Source organism: Amphiprion ocellaris, chromosome 14, assembly GCF_022539595.1.
Source record: "Amphiprion ocellaris isolate individual 3 ecotype Okinawa chromosome 14, ASM2253959v1, whole genome shotgun sequence".
Lineage (NCBI taxonomy): Eukaryota > Metazoa > Chordata > Actinopteri > Pomacentridae > Amphiprion > Amphiprion ocellaris.
The window spans coordinates 11,089,587-11,106,665 of record NC_072779.1 but is presented as its reverse complement, the minus strand read 5'-3'; the positions used below and the strand labels follow the sequence as shown (position 1 = coordinate 11,106,665).

Below are 17,079 nucleotides of genomic sequence, written 5' to 3'. Positions count from 1 at the left end.
ACTTCCAAGCTTACATTTTGTTTCTTAACTGAATATCATGTCACGGATGAGTAGTTCAGGGACTGCCTGAAAGTTCAAAATCCTGTTATTCTCTCGGTTTTTACACTTTCTGGGTCTGATAAATAGTGTAATTTTGGTGATTTTGTAACAACAACATGCCTTTCAAGCCCGTTGACAGATTAATTGCATCATAAAATTGACACTTGACATGACAATAGAAACAGTCAAAGGCTAAGTGGTGCAAACTGTGACTACTTTTGTGCAGGGCCCAGATTTTTATGTTACCCCATTGCAGTCCCTTCCTTTCCTTCATTGCAGACATGCTTTGAATGTAAAATACAAATTACAAACAATAACCAGCAACAAGATGCTAACCCTCAAATTCCAAGCAGCCGCTTCATATAGTCTTTAACAGTGGTCTGAGAGTCCTACAAACTCGTCAGAGAGAAAATAGAATCCTGTGGTGTGCCAGTTGAGGAAAAACAAAACAGATTCCACAATCTCTCTGTCTCGTTGTCATGTTTTTATTGCATAAACCGCTGAAATGCCCAAAATTTATATATACACACACGTCTGCTCCCATTCTGGGAGAAACGCTGCAGCTGAAACACAGATGCATCCTCTTAAACACATACTGCAGTTTTAGCTCGTTAGAGGACTTGAAATTACCCAGAGTGGTGTCCCTGAGGCAACTGTGGGCCGCTCAGTCTCAAACATTCATCCCCTCATTCATCCAAAAACCCAACAGCTCAGACACCAGCCCTCTGTCTGGGGTCCAACGACAGTCCGTCTTTGTGCTCTCTCTCCTTAATTACTGTTTTCTCGTCATCTCTGGAGCAAAATTACGAGCAGAAGACAATAAGCGATAATCATTGCTCATTTTATATTACAGACCTCACGGTGTAAATCAAAGATGATGATCTAGAGAGTGCTTTACTTTCATCCATTGTTTTTCCTCCGTTTTTACTTTTGCAGTTTTTTCAGAATCCATAAAACGGAGCAGTTGCAGTGCTCATCGACGGCGCTGAGCCTCATTACGCTCGCAAATGTCTGACTTTGATTACTGACCAAGGATCATTTACAAGGGCGCAGTGTTGATTTCGCTAATTATGCTTCAAAAAGCAGTTCTGACGTTGACGAGTTTTCATAATTGTGGGCCGTAGTGTCTGTTGTGTGCAGAAGACCATTTAATTACCACAACTGTACAATTTAAAGTCTCTCTGGGTGGTGAATGTACACATCCCCCCTTCGGTGTCACCAACTGACCTCAAGCTCCTCATTAGCTTCCCCGTTAGAAAACAGTGACAATAAAATCCCTGGTATATTGCAGGTATGCAGATCTGTTGCTTGCAGCTGCTGTTCAAGCCAGAGTGGGTCTTGCTGAGGCCTCGGGCATAGACAGAGAGATGGGGTTTAAACGGCTATAAATATTTAACAAGAAGTAAAAAATAGGGCTGATTTCTTCTCTGATTAGACCAGCTGTCAGTCAGGGCCCAGAGGATTCACTTTACAGGGGGGACAGTCAGGCACTGACGCACACACACACGCAAAATTACACAAGAGTGGCCACATTGCAGGGCTTTGCACAAGATAGGATCGCTACCATCTAAATCTCCTTATCGCTCCTCAGAGTCCAGGAAAGTGATGTCATCCCTCATTGTGCTCCTCTATCTCTCCGTCTGTCGCTGTAACCAGCTTTTTGATCTCCCTCTGACCTCGCTTTTAACCTCCAGTCGGATTTTCTACCTGTTTTTAGAAAAGAGATGACAGCTTGTTCTGTATCTGTTGAGCTAATGGCGACAGGCTCGGTCTGATTGCTGGATCATACATAAAATGTGTGGAAAATTCTACTAGATACGACACTGAAATGTCAATTGATCAGTCGGCTGAAAACTGAACTGTCAATACATTTGATAATGGATGGCGTTAGGCTAAATACTCGCTGGTTCCCGCTTCTAGAATGACAGAAATGACTGTTTTTAAGCAAAAAAAAGTATGTTCCTGCACAACTAAGGTGTATTCTCAGTTCCATTTTGAGGGAAACGTATTTTCTGCTAGATCAACTTAGCTTTGCCATGTACTAAATGGCATCACTTTCGATTCTTTTCAATAAACTAATTAGGTAGGGTGGAGCAAATCACTGTGGCAAACCAAAGAGAAAAACTAAATTGGGGGAGAAGCTTCAAACATGTCATGAAAGGGTCATATTTGAACCAAAACCATGATATTTTTACAAACCTAACTCAAACTACTTGGTTTAGGTACCAAGTAATTTCGGTACCTAAACTTAACCATGGCTCTAACAAGTAGTTATTGCTGTGAACGTGTCAACCAAATTATTATATTTGTCTAAACGTAGACACATAGTTTTGGTAGCTAAACCTAACAGGAAAACCAGTGGAAAATGAAAGTACCACAGTCTCCTATGTTAAAATCTGACTTCTTCCTCAAGTCTCCTTACCTGGACTTTGTGGTTCCTTCAAACTGAAGGCCGTTCCTATGGCGTCACAGTATCATCTTTTGCGGAGAAAATACATTTCTTTCAAGAGATCAGTGGGAAAGCAGTTTAGTTGTATTGGAACATGAAGACTTTTGGGAGACAGTGTTGGAGCATGCATGCAGTTAATGCTTTTTCATGGGAACCCAAACCACAAAACTTGTGCTGATCTTGATTCTCATTGATTCAGATTTGCTATCGACGTCATCTGTTTTCATGCTGACTTCAATACAACATGAAAAAAACAGAATCCTACTGTAGCGTTGCCCTGGCCCCATTCATTAGTTATGTTTGATTTCATTTCTGCAGCAACAGCAACATGCACACTTGTATCACTGTTCTACCTAGTGCTAGGAAGCTGCAGGAGCCAGTTGCCTCATAGGAGTGTCAGATTCCTGCTTCTTTTTTTGTTTGTTGCTCAGCTTGGAGCGTAAGCAGGCACAGGGAGCAACAACATGTTGTTAAACTAACATGGGTGAATCGTGCCTTGTATCCTTTAACAAGAGATGCAGCCCCGAAGATGAACGTCCTAACACACACCACATGTCTGCATGTTAAACTCCACAAGCTGGAGCTGTAACGCCACAGTATAGTTTACTTTAAGTATGGGACAACTACAAATGCGTTCAGCTGTGGATGTATGTGTGTGTTTGCAGTGTGTAAACAAGTATAGGGGGACAGAAATAAAGGCAATGAGAGTTTTTAGCGACCATCATCCCTTATTATGTTCATTAATAATATTAACATTCTTTCTTCCAAATATAGAAATCAATCTCTCCCGCTCCGTCTCTTTCACCTCCCTCCCTTTCTCTTCCCTTCGGTGGTTTGATGTTCCTAATCATTTCCAGCCGTGAACTCCACATGAAAGACAACAAGCACTTGCCGTAATAGGGTGCTGAAAGAACGAGTGAGAGAGAGGACAGAAAAGAGGCAAGACACCAGAAAAAGAAAAGGGGAGGTCAAGGGAGGAATGGAGATTAAACGAGAATGGGAGATGAAGCCTCGGTCCTCCTCATTCCCATTTCAAGGTCTCATGTTATCATTAGCCCTGCCTTTTGTTCCTTTGCCAAGCTATTTCCCCCCCTCTTCATTCCTTCTCCCACCTTCCCCTCCCTTCCCTCCATACCCGCCATATATCTTAATTGTACCCATAGTGCCTCAGCTCATTGGCAATAGCGAGGCAGAAATTGATTTGGAGACTTGAGAATGCCTAATATGAGGAATGCGGCTCACTGGAGAGCGAAGGAATGCGTCAGTGGAAAAAGAGCAACAAAGTTAAATGAACACTTTAGCTCAATGCGGCACCGCATCACCAGTTATTACTTTTAAATCCAGGCTTCTATTTCAGTTTGTTGTAAATAACTCCAGCTTTGTGCAATTATGCAACAATAATGCATTGCTCTAGATCCACAATGCTCATTTATGGTCATTGCTGCTGCTTTAGAGAATAATTTAAGTTTATTACAGCATGATTTTTATTATTTTTTTGTCATTATTTATATTAGCAATAATAGGTTTGTGGTAATTTTTAAGATCCGGGGATGCAGTGGCACACCTAAAGTATGTCATGTGGGGAAAGAAGTATGAGCACCAATGGTAAACAATCAACCAGGTTTTTTTTTTTTTAACAAACTCTTGGATTTGTCAAAAGAAAAAACCCAGAGTCTGAATTTACTAAAATTATGATTCAAGTGAGGATATATCAGATAAATACCAAATGGTAGTGTTATTGTAACCAGTATAAATTATGGCCACAACTACAAAGTAAGACCCACGTTGTAATAAACTGGAATCATCTTTTAATTCTACATGTAGTCGGACAAGTTTCCATTAATATCAGGCTTCCTCTTGGCCTGTTTGACTTGAGAGATGATTATGGCTTTATAAGCATTCAGGCTTGGCACCAGTCAGAAGGAAGAAGTAGATTAGATCAGGACGACTCTCTGTGTTTTACAGGTTTTACTGATGAAAGCCTATAGAAACTCTCTCTCCCTCTCTTTCATGCATAAAAACTATAAAAGTCCTGAGCCGCAGCAGAACTGCAGCTGTGTCCGAGGAGCCCTGTGCAGACTCCTTCTGACACTAACTGATGTTTTACAGAGACAAACTGCGGAGAACAGCAGGATCCATTTGGACCAGCACCCACATCTGGAGAAGATGAGAATAGACGAGTGGAAAAGAGAGCAGAGATAGAGTATGGCAGAAGGGATGAAGCCATGAGCACAATGAAAGAGAGGAGAACAGAAACGAAAAGGGGTGAGAAGAGGAAAAATATAATTCAGTGTAGAAGTAAAAGCAAATAAAACCTGGAATATGTCTGCTGATGTAATGCCTGTCCCGCTGGAAGTTTGATATGATATGCGCAGTACAAAGGAGAAGGTTTTGGCCCACTGGTGCAATTAAACCACCTGTTAATCTGCACGACATTCCAGGAAAGAGAAAACTCATTCCTGCATCAAGACTAAAGACTGACAGGTGAACCTGGTTGATGTGTGTTGAGTGGCAGACAGGAAAGCTTGAGATGTGGGTCTGGACATTTAGTTAGACATCCACTCTGTGTGAAAGAGCATGAGGGTGACAGTTGGGGCAGAAAAGACAAGCTAAGTGGAAAATTAGGGGGACAAAGAAAGAGCGGTTTGTGGAGAGGAGTGAGGCAAATGAATAACGAGGTCTGGATCTTTGCTAATGCTCCAGTGAGTGATCGCTCCTCTACTGTCCCAGTCAGGGATGAATGGCTCTCTATGGACAAAAAGCTGCAGGCCTGAGTCCTGGCTAAATCTGATACTCGGCACGCTCTTCCCGACTGTTTTTCATGTAGTCCTCAATAGGGTGACTTGTATTATGTGAGACTTAGGCTGTGTTTTTTTTACAGACACAAAGCAGTCAATCAGTACTAAAAACTGCATGATAGGCAAATCAAAGTAGTAGTTATGCTTTGTGTATTACAAATTCAGATGTTTGGCAGATGCTTAAGCTTAGTCAGTTTGTGTTTTGATGGTTTTTCCAATGCTTAATGCTGCAAAAGTCTAGTACATAACATCAGACTCTCAAAGAATACTGCACAGCTGATACCTCATATAACATGCAAGACAGGCACTTTCAAGCCTTGTTTTCTCTGTTATAAACCTGATTGTTGTCATACAAAAAGCTGAAGAAACAGGTTGACATTTCCTTTACTGATAAAATAGTCCTCTGCATGTTTTTTATTTGAATACACAGATTCAGAATATTTTTATTACAAGCTGAGCATGGATATTTTTTTTTTTTCACAGTAGTATTTGATTGTACTCACTGACTGTATGTAAAGATGGACAAACTCTCCGTGACATCACCCATGAGTTTCTAAGGTATTCAAACCATTCGAACCTCAGTGTCGTGTCTCCATCTTTCACCGTCTTGGCATTACCTGACTCATACTAAGTTATGCATAACTTCAAGCCTTAATACAATTTATAGGCGAGTTATGTAAAAAAAAAAAAAAAAAAAAACACCCCCTGTACAGCTATCATAAATGGGGAAATAGCCATAGAGACCAAAACCCTTTTCAAACCAGGCTGTAAACATGTTCATGTCTGCTGTAAAGTCGAGGATTTTAACATAGGGGTCTTTGGGGATGGACTTGTGCTGTCATATGTGAGTTCTTTGCCTCGTTTATCAGATATTTTCTCTAAACTTCTGTCTTCTATGTCAGAGCTCCCTAAGAAAAAAGGCAAAACAAAACACATTGTCAGTTTCGCATCAACTGCAAATTGTGTAGATTTCGCATTGCTGCATTTGCCGCTTTCCAAAGTGAACCAAAGTCCAGGCATTTACCATCTTCAAAACAGGCACTAGTTGTACTTTGAACCAATATAAAAATCAGCTTGGAAAACCACCATCATTATCATTCAGTGTAAAAATATCAACTGCAGGACATTTTTTTTGTCCTAACTACAGCCCATGTCTGCAAATACTGCATTGTCCAAAGTAAAAGGAGACATTGACCACAGTATCTGGCTTTAAAACATCCCATAAAAAAGGAGAAAAAATGCTGACCTTTAAGTTACAGAACTGGCCCTGTTAGAGCTAGACCACCCTGTTATGGACACTATAGACCCCCAACCAAAAGTCTGTATAAATGTGGAAGATTCATATGGCAGCAGAAGCAAAAACGTTATGGAGGCGAGAACTCTGCAGACATGTACTGTACTCAGCAGCAAGAGAGATTTAGAAGTTGAAAGGTATGGGGTGGTGTGTGTATTTGTGTTGCTATGTAGTTGTATGTTTATCACAGCATGATACTTCTGGAGAGTACGGTGAGGAATAGTCGTGCAGAGCCGAGACTTGCTGGCTGGTCATGGATCAGAGCGCAGGCTCCTGCGAGGGAGGAATTCCACCTTGGCAAGAAAACTAGTCTAGCCTACCAGATCTCTTGATTTAAGAAGACACGTCGAGTTTGTGTGTTTACTAGATTACCTTATTGGCTTTAAAACCGTGCTGCATTTTTAAGCTGAGACAAGTGCTGTAAGTGCAGAATGCAGCTACATATTGGAAGAGGAGTTTATCTATTCTGGTGCAACCTGCTGGCCTGTGTAGTGTAAACTGAACAGTGTTGCTGTGCCATCAAATGGATTGACAGAAGAAAAATGTACTGATGACGGAGCCAGTCTTTCTAAGCTCCTGTTTTTTCAGGAGGATTGATGTGGATTGACACTATTTCTATGTACGCCAACCTTGGAGTTTTGTATCTGTCTTTGTTTTGCTCCTTTGCACTTTTTCTATGTTCTACGTCAGCATTTCAAGTCTGGAACCACATAACCACAGTATGTAACAGCAGAAAACCCCAAATCTCTATATCTTTTATTTTATAGCTCCCATGGTTTCCATGAAAGTGTGCTTGCATAGCCCTTTTTCTACTACAACCTGTGTTTGTCTTGCATATTTTTTTCCAGCATGAAGAATCTGTACCATACTGCTTGGGGTTTTTAAATTTTAGAGTGTGTGGAGAATCAATGTCCTGCTGTTCTTCTTGTTCCCAGCCTCTATGCAAGACCTTTGTGGTTCAAGACTCCATTTAAATAATTGTTTCCAAGTGTATTAATGTACACTGTGCCTAACCCCTCTATTTCACATAGCGTTAACAAACACAGTCATGCCTCTTCTGCTGTTTTATCCAGGGTGGAACACCCTTTCCCTTGTGTTTGTTGAGGACAGGCTTTATGGGGTAAAGATAGAGGTGACGATGAAGTCACCCCAAGACCAGGTGGGCGGTCATGGGTGTTTAAATCTCTTTAATTAGATTTAGTGAAAAGGATGGGGTCATCATATATGCATGAGTCTGTGTGTGTGAGAGCATGTACATAATCGTCCAGTTCTCATCTTCACAGGTGGCTAATCCATCACAGACAACCAGGAAGATACGATGAACACTCAGACATGAGCCTAGATCCCAAAGATAGCGTTAGTCTCAACACTGTACTCTATAGGAAGTCTCAGGCAATGATCTAAAACCCCCAGGTGTAAACTCTGACCAAAGAAATAAGTACAGTATGACCCCTCTGAAACCACAACTGTCTGGCCATGGTAATGTAGCGACTAAAAGCCCTGAAGCAGGGCTGCTCTAATATTCCCGTGTTTTACTTTCCTACAGGAGCAACAATATGAGTCAAGGTGGATATGTGTCTGTCTGTCTTTAGCCAGTAGGGAAGGTAATGCTGAAGACATGTGTTGGTGGAATGAAAGGAAGGACGTTACCGAGCGGATGTCTGTTATGTTGGCCCTCTCCTCTGTGGAGTTCAGGGCCAGGGCAAGTTCAAGTGTAGGATTCAGATGTGTAATGAAATCATTAAACAAAAAGCACAGACATAATAATTGTGTCTTTTACTTCTGCCTTTTTCTGTTTTAACCCCTTTTTAAGAACTTAGTTGAGTTGGAAAACAACACCAGTGTGTATGGATCTAGAGAGAAGCAGAGCATTCTGTACTATAGAATGATACTACTGGAGAATATTGAAGTCACCATTGATAAAAACATTTTGATGTCTTCATCAATGGTGAAGGGTCTGAGAATAAATTACCAGCTGTCATCCTATTAGTCATTGCCTTATAGGTGGCTCTTTCATATCATTTATAATTAGCATTGGAAAAAAGGAATGCTGATCTAGTTGATCCTGACTTGTCTTAAATAAGTAAGCTCTGATCAGAGGCCATTAAATGTCACGGAAGACTTTGTCATGGTGACCCATTACTAGTGAAACTGCCACAATGCTCTCTGCTTACTTACACAGAACTGCTCAAGCTAGTTCCCAAAATATTACTGCTTAACTCCTGAGGGCTATATTCTCATTATGTTATTTACAGAAATAAAGCTGTGTCTCCAATCATCTTTGTATTGCGTTGTGTCTTATACATGCTTTCAGTACTCCAAAGCAACAGTGTCTTCTGTTGCAGTGAGTTTCTAGAAAATCAAAGTTCAGACTCTTTCCTGTAGACTTATAAGAGGAGACTGTATGACAGAGAGTGAAAGATGTCATCAGGCCTCCTGGATCTTGGCTTGCCTTCAAGGCTCGAACATCTGAGCAAGAATGCTGCTTTTAACAAGCACCATAAACGCCACCAAACAATGTTATGGACCAGTGTAAAACTTCAGTCAGAGGCAGGACCCCAGAGCACACAGGACATTTCCCTTTTGTGTTTTGCGAGGAAATCTTTGTTGTATTATGGGATTTCTGGGTGTTTTAATAGATTTTGTCAGAACGTACAATGTATATTTGTGTAGGAGTGTTTTTGTATTTGTCTAGCGGAAAGAAGGATGTTAGGTTAATGAGACCAAACGGGTCAAAGGTTGGGTCAAGACCATCCTTTGTAGGAGGAAAATGGAGTAAGGATTAATGTCTGAGGTGTGAGTTTAAGGGGCTCCCCCATTGTGATGTGTGTGTCAGTCTGTATCATATTTAAATGTCAGTTGAAAACCAGTTTGTGCCACTTGACCTTCCAACATCCATTAAAGTGCCTCTGTTGACCTCTGAACCTGAGACGAAACCTCTGTCAACGCTTCTCTTCTCTTCTCTTCTCTTCTCTTCTCTTCTCTTCTCTTCTCTTCTCTTCTCTTCTCTTCTCTCTTCTCTTCTCTTCTCTTCTCTTCTCTTCTCTTCTCTTCTCTTCTCTTCTCTTCTCTTCTCTTCTCTTCTCTTCTCTTCTCTTCTCTTCTCTTCTCTTCTCTTCTCTTCTCTTCTCTTCTCTTCTCTTCTCTAAAGGTTACCTGTCAGCTTCCTCCCTCTGTATCCATGGTTACCAAGCACCACCGGTCCCTTTGCCAGTTTTTCAAACACACCATAGGGGAGATCTGTCTTTTTCTTTTTTTTTTTTTTTTTTTTTTAAACATACCACATATCTGCGGTTTATAAAAGTGAATTACTCTCACAGATGCTCATTTTTATAGTACTCTGGAAATCATAACAAGTAGTGCTATGGTGTGTGATATTTGGACCAGAACAGATGTATGGAGCTATGAGGTGTATGTATTATGGGACATTATTGTGAAAACAGAAAGCCCCTTAGCTCGTATATAATAATCCTGACACTTGTAGGGTTTCTTTCATGCAGATGGGGGGACCTGCTGGGTGTTATGGTGTGGTGCTTTTTGAAATCCGCATGTCTCACGGGCTGTTTGGCATCGCTGGAGCGTCTATGCTGACTTTACTCATGTCTGTTTTCCCTCAGGTGTCGGCCACAGATGAGGACCGTGGTTCCTTTGGAGCGATAGCCTACACCCTGGGTTCAGCCTCTGGAAGCACAGCGCCGACCCGCTTCACCATAGACAAGGAGACTGGACAGCTTTGCACCAGCACAGCTTTGGACAGGGATGAGGGATTGGAAAAGTTTGACCTGACTGTCACCGCAACAGATGGAGTAAGAATACATTTACCCAAATCCATAAAAGACATAGTGATTCATAGTTCTAATCTCTATAACTTCTAAATGGTATTGAGCAAATGCTTTAAAGGATTAGTTTGAGGTTTTGGGAAATAAACATACTTTCTTGTGGAGCTGCATGAAAATCAATACCACTATATGTCTGTATAATGAATATGAAACACCATCAGTCCAGCTTAGCTTAGCAAAAAGCCTGAAAACATTTAGAGTTTTGCATGGATTAAACAATTGACATACTGTATAAAGTGTTACTGAGCTTTCGAGGTTCTGCTTAATGAGTTTTGTAACTTTTAAAGAGAGCCAGGCTGCTTAGATATTAAACTACTTCTTTATGCTTTTCATCTTCTTTTGCAATTAAAGCCTAATTAATTATATTTGACATAAACTTCTGAGGGATATCAAAAAGTTGAGATCGACTAAAGTCAAAACACTTGTTCTGTAGCTATAGGAGGAATACTTGCGCTGCTTCGTGACCAAACACGTTGCCTGCTGCATATGTAATATTCCTTCTGATCATAGCTGCACACTGAAATCGAATTAATGATGTGTACAGCTGCACTCAGATAAATCTGATCAAACTGACATTCAGGACATGTTTTAAGAAGACAGCATCCTGTTCCTTACCTAGTGTCTTCAAAAATCAAGGGGAACCTCAACAGCATGGCAAAGCAATCAGGGGAAAACAGGGAATGCAAGGTACAGAAGTAGGAAAACAGATCAAGTTATACAGTCTATTTAAATAGCTTTTACTACAGGATGGTTCCATTTAAGTTAAATACGATGCTACTTGACCAGATTTGCACATTCTTTGTTCTAGAATCATCCCAGTAGTCTCATACACATTTAGAGTATCAATTAATCACAACGGATGTAGTTAAAAACAAATTGAAACTCTAAATAAGGTGCAATAAACCGTGCATTCTCTTGTGCATAGTTAGTTTACCAAAAGAAATAGATACACAACCGTTCTTCTAGATGTGTTATTATTAGTCATCGTAGTGGTCATGTTCCCCACACATTCCCAGCTCATTCCAGCTGGTGTCTGTTCCCCTTTGTCTCGACTGTGTCTGTTTTTAATGGTCTCATAAAACAAAACCCGCAGATGCAGTGTAATGAGTGCAAACCCTTCTCTTCACTGACAAATGCATACACGGGCTGATTGGCTCCATATTTCTGGGATATTCAACAGAGAACTTGTCTTTTTGTCTTCCTTTATAGCCGCTCATCTTTACAGTGTGACATAAATCTTTTGTCACAGTTTAATATCAAGGAAGTCCTGGACTGTCATTTTTCAGCAAGGAATAGAAAACAAATTGAAAGTTGTCCTCGGGGGTATATTGTGCATTACACTCATAAGCCACTCGGGAGCCCGTAAATAGATCAATGGAACAGATCATTCTTGACCTCGGGGGACAGCCACGACAACTAAGGCAGCTATTATTTTAATGTAGCATCCATTCATCTAGATGTATTAGTCAACAATGGTCTTTTATGTCATTGAAGCTTTTGTGTCTGCTCTGCCATTGCACAAAATCTTCAATAAAGCCTAAATCAAACTTTTGTTTGTAAAACGTTTTATTTTACAGGGTGGTCTGAGCTCAGTAGCTCGTGTGAGGGTCTCTGTGGTGGACATTAATGACAATCGACCCACATTCTACCCAGTCCTGTACACAGTCAGTCTCAGTACCCATAGTGCCCCAGGTACCTCTGTCGTCAAGGTAACAGCCAATGACCCAGACGCCGGAGAAAACGGCAGGGTGACCTACCGCACAGTGCCTGGAGGAGGCTCCACTTTTTTCACCCTCAACAAGGACACAGGTATGTGTTTGTGTGTGTGCAGCACATTAATATAGCATGAAAAGAATGTGATGCAATTATGTGTATATGCCATAGATGGCAACATGTATTTTAATGATTAAATGAACTATTTTGCCCTCCAAAGCCAAAATGCAGCAGCATTAGCTACACATTTGGTCAAAGTTAAGCCACGACTGCAGTCTCTTTTTTTAGATGTAATTATCACCCTATCATACAAATATATCATGAGATTATGTCATTTTTTTGTGATATGAACTGTAAAAAACTAAATGGCCCTGAGTGCAGTCAATTAGTTGAGGATATCTGGTGATTGAGCTGTCTAATATGTTAAGCCCAGTCTACACATTTTTGTTCCAGGACGCTGAAAAAGCAATTTTGATGCTCTGCTATGATACTGCAAATGAGTTTGTTATGCAGCATAAATAATAAGAAATAAGCAAAAAAGTAATAGCTTCTGACTGTAGTGGAATTAATGTTGTTTCCAGTGGTTAAGCATACTTTAAATCACAATTTTAATGTAAATGTCTCACAACTAATGTAATGAACAAGCAGTTTGCAGAGTCTGTGTTTTTACTGCAATCATGAGCTGATCTGAACATAAAGTGCAGTATCTAGTTGAGTTTTTTTTTTGTATCTTTTCTGTAAGGTCTGTGACGGTGATAAAAAAAAAAAAGAATCCAAAAATATCAGAAATGAAGAAAAAAAAAAGATTAGCACAGTTTGAGTATAAGCCTTCAACTTTACATCTTTCCTCATCAACTTTGCTGTTTCTCTAGTTACTGCATTCTGCTTGCATGCTGTGTTACTGTGAATTTACGTTCAAACCAAAGAATGTAGAGTAGCTTGTCTTCTCTATTTATCTTTTTTTCCTTTGCATTCCTTTGCAGGTGTGATTTCTCTCTCCCGCTCGCTCCACGGCAAAGCCAACACCATAATCTCCATGGTCATATCGGCCGAGGATGGTGGAGGTCTGACGGCACCAGTCAACGCCAGAGTGAATGTTAGCGTGGTGGGAGGCTCGGTGGCGTCTCCGGTGTTCGAACAGGCTCAGTATTTTTTCACCGTGTCTGAGGACGTTCTCAGGGGGACAGCAGTGGGAGTGGTCCGTGCTGCTACCAAGACAGGTAAGGTTGTCTGTACTCTGGCTTCTTCCATTTGCATATTTTCTATGTTTGTTCTGCATTTTTCAGGTTTGTTTTTAACACTTGCATGCCTGCTTCCATCTTTCTGAGAAGCATAAGGACAGAAATGCACTAATGGAATGGAGAGTACATGATGCCTTACAAATATGCAAGCAATAAGAGCACACACTCCATTAAGAACTCACATCCATCACACAGCTTGAGCGCTGCTGATGATTTTTTTTGCACTGTGGCCAGACTTTTAATTTTCTGCACTGTTAATGATGGAGAAAAGGGTTTGAATGAGGCTGTAATTCTGAGTGGAGTGGTGTAGTGGACAGATGCACACTTACTGCTGTCTGCGTTAATGGACAAGTCTTTTGAATTAAGACCTTTACCACTGGGTGAATCCAGTGCTTCATTAACACTTAGATGAGAAATGAGCTGAAGTAAACAGACCACATCCCTGTCTCCTAAAAGTTTACATGAATCTGTTATTCCATTTTTTTGTAATATGTAATACATGTATGCTCTTTCAGTCACTTTTAGTGGTGGGGAATTTAGCTGAAAACTAACTGTTTGCTGTTTCTCTCTGTTTTATATCATTGCAAGTTGAAAGCTTTCTGGAGACGTCAACCTTGGCTCATGAGGATTATTGCTTTCTTCACTATTCTTTGACATTTTGCAGCCCTAATCCCTTGTTACTGTCCGTTGTCCCACCCTTTCCCTCTCTGACTTTTGCATTCTCTCTCTGTGTACCATTCAGGTTTCTCTAAGGGAATCTTTTACTCCATCTCTTCTGGGGACCCTGATGGTTACTTCACAGTGGACAGTGCCTCTGGAACCATTCGCACTGCTCTACCTCTGGACCATGAGACCTGCTCCAGTCTCGACCTGGAGATCCAGGCACGCTCCGGCTCTCCACCAGCGTATGGAACTAGTCGCGTTCGCATAACCATTTCAGACATCAATGACAATGCCCCTACCTTTCTCCCCTCCTCGTCAGAATCCCTGCTTTTGCCTGAGATCACCAAAATGGGGACTGTCATCTACCGTATTCAGGCCACCGACAAAGACTCTGGTCATAACGGTCAGCTCAGCTTCGATCTTGTCTCTGCTGGGGCAGCAGGCAGCAGTGGCCAGAGGACGTTTGGTGTGGACCGGGGCAGCGGGGAGGTACGTCTGATTGGGAGTTTGTCATATGAAACTGTCCCACGGTACGATCTTCAGGTGGTCGCCAAGGATGGTGGAGCACCTCAGCTTAGCTCCACCTTCACCCTTGTGGTCCACATCCAAGCCCAAGACGCACAAGGTCCCAATTTTGACACCCTGACATATCGCGTGGAGCTCAGAGAAAACACCCCTCTCAACACACGTTTCCTCCAGGTGCGGGCGCTCAACAGAGAGTCTTCTGGGAATGGTGGGAGCTCCTCCTCATCCTCTGCCTCTATTTCGTACCGCCTCAGGCCTGACGGTGATGCTGCTGGTTTTGGAATCATGCCAGATAGTGGCTGGCTTTTTGTACGGAGTTCTCTGGACAGAGAGGTCAAAGACATGTACCTGCTAACCGTCCTGGCCACGTCAGGCCCAGGAGGGATAGGGAGAACTGGCAGCGCTACCGTAAGGGTCACGGTAACTGACGAGAATGACAATTCGCCACGACTGAGCCAGGAGAGGGTGTTCCTGGCTGTCAGGGAGAATCTGCTGGCAGGGACAGGCTTTGGCAGGGTGTCTGCGACGGACAGAGACGCAGGACTAAATGCTCGACTCACCTACAGGCTGCTGCACACTGACAGGCACTTTCAGATCAACTCCCAGACAGGTGAACACCCTAATTCCAAACTTAGCTACTCAATTTTAATTTAATGGTACACTTGAAGCAGTTTATTGTAATTGTGTTACATTGGATGAAAATGTAGTTACTTCATAAGTAGCAATAATACCGGCATAATTTCCCTGGAGAAATTAATGATTTGCTCTTTGTAAATTAAAGCAACATGGTAATTACTCACTAACTTCCTTTGCTTTCATTTGTCCTCCTTTTTTTTTTTTTTTTTTTGGCTCTAGGTGAGATCAGCACCCGCCTTGCCCTGGACAGAGAGCAGCAGTCCAGCTATCAGGTTGTTGTGGTGGTACAGGACGGGGGAACGCCTCCTCGCAGCGCCACCGGTACCGCTCATATCACCGTGCTGGACGAAAACGACAATGCTCCTAGTTTCACTCATGCCAGGCCCGACAGGGAGATGCTTCTTCAGGTGAGAATGGAACAAGAATTGATGGATCAGGCAGCAGGAGATGAAGCTGATTTCTGAGATAAACATTGTATATAAAAATGAATAGATGTTTTTGCAGGTTTCAGTGTGACTTTGTGCATGTTTTGTTAACCTACGGAGAGAGATGCTATCACAGCAAATTGCTATTACAGCTAGGATTTCAGCAGCAACATATTTCATTGCCTTTATTACCAAACAATTTCATATACTGTGTGATTTGTTTGATTAATAATTTAAATATGATAACAATTTTTAAAGTCATGTTTCATTTTTGAAGGGTGTTTAGTATAATAAAATGACTTATGGGCAACAATAGCCATTTATTCCTTTATATCAGAAAAGTTATAGTGTTGGAAAGGAAATAAAGATAAGGAACAGGAATAAAGAACACATTGTGTGCTTGCTTAGTGTGGGAAAAGACATTAATGTGAATAATAATTCTTCTTTTTAGGTGATGGAGAGTCTTCCATCTGGGACAGTTTTAGGGACAGTGGTGGCCAAAGACCCAGATGAGGGAGAGAATGGCACCATCTTCTACTCTCTATCTGGTGAGCAACTTAAATAATCTTACATCTGCATATTTACAGGTTTGCCTTCATTTGTTTCAGTGACTTTGTTTCATCGTCCAGTCTTGACCTTGAGTTGATCTATTTTCATCCTCTTAAGGCTCGAGAGCAGAGCGTTTCTCCCTCAACCCAACCAACGGCGAGATTAGAACCGCTTCCCCTCTGAGATGGGCAGAGCGAGCCGAGTACGCCTTCGCTGTGACTGCTGCTGACCACGGCACGCCAGGCCTCAGCTCCACCTGCCAGCTACGGATACAGGTAAACCTAATATGTGCATTTTTACATCCTCATCCATATTCCAGCCGCACGACAAACACTTTTGCATCTAAAATGTTTCTAAAACACCGGGCGGTTGGAAACAAAGGCCAGTCCGGTGAGCAAACCTGACACTGCCTCATACACACATTACCTCAGTGCTTTTGCATTACTTACTGGAAGTAATCTCTTCAATCTGTGCACAAAGTGAATAGCATAACTGTCAAAGGAACTGAAAAAGGAGGTAAATATGAGAAGTAGAGAAACTGAAACTGTGCCTTTATAAACAAAATCATCTATCCAGTTTAGTGTGTGTTTCCTGATCCAAAGGTGAGTGTGGTAACCAAAGCCCGTTTGAGAAACCCTGAGCTGTAGGAGGGTGCTGCTCTGAACTTTGTGCCGGAGGTCAGTCCTGCATATCAACACACACTATCAGGAATTCGGCGGCAGGAAAAAATGTCTGCCACTGCGGCATTTAGCCAGAGAAGGGTGGCGGTTTGCTTTGACTGTGGAGCTCTGAGCTCAGTGCTTTTTGTGTGATGTGATTTCAGAGAGGAAAAGGATGCTAATTACGGTTGGAGTGCTTGCCTTAGATTTTGCCTGCGTGCTGCTTGTGTGACACTGAGATTAGACAGA

The 17,079-nt window shown here is 41.7% G+C and overlaps 1 protein-coding gene across 1 annotated transcript in view; it reads left to right on the top strand.

The window, feature by feature from the left end:
- Positions 1–17,079, top strand: part of dchs1b (dachsous cadherin-related 1b) — an 87,797-nt gene that overhangs the window by 54,963 nt on the left and 15,755 nt on the right. Inside the window, exons 5-11 of the mRNA XM_023281254.3 lie at positions 10,198–10,386; positions 11,997–12,228; positions 13,116–13,352; positions 14,116–15,171; positions 15,417–15,604; positions 16,074–16,170; positions 16,289–16,446. Coding sequence (XP_023137022.2) covers positions 10,198–10,386; positions 11,997–12,228; positions 13,116–13,352; positions 14,116–15,171; positions 15,417–15,604; positions 16,074–16,170; positions 16,289–16,446 — 2,157 coding nt within the window. The remainder of the gene's footprint in view (positions 1–10,197; positions 10,387–11,996; positions 12,229–13,115; positions 13,353–14,115; positions 15,172–15,416; positions 15,605–16,073; positions 16,171–16,288; positions 16,447–17,079) is intronic.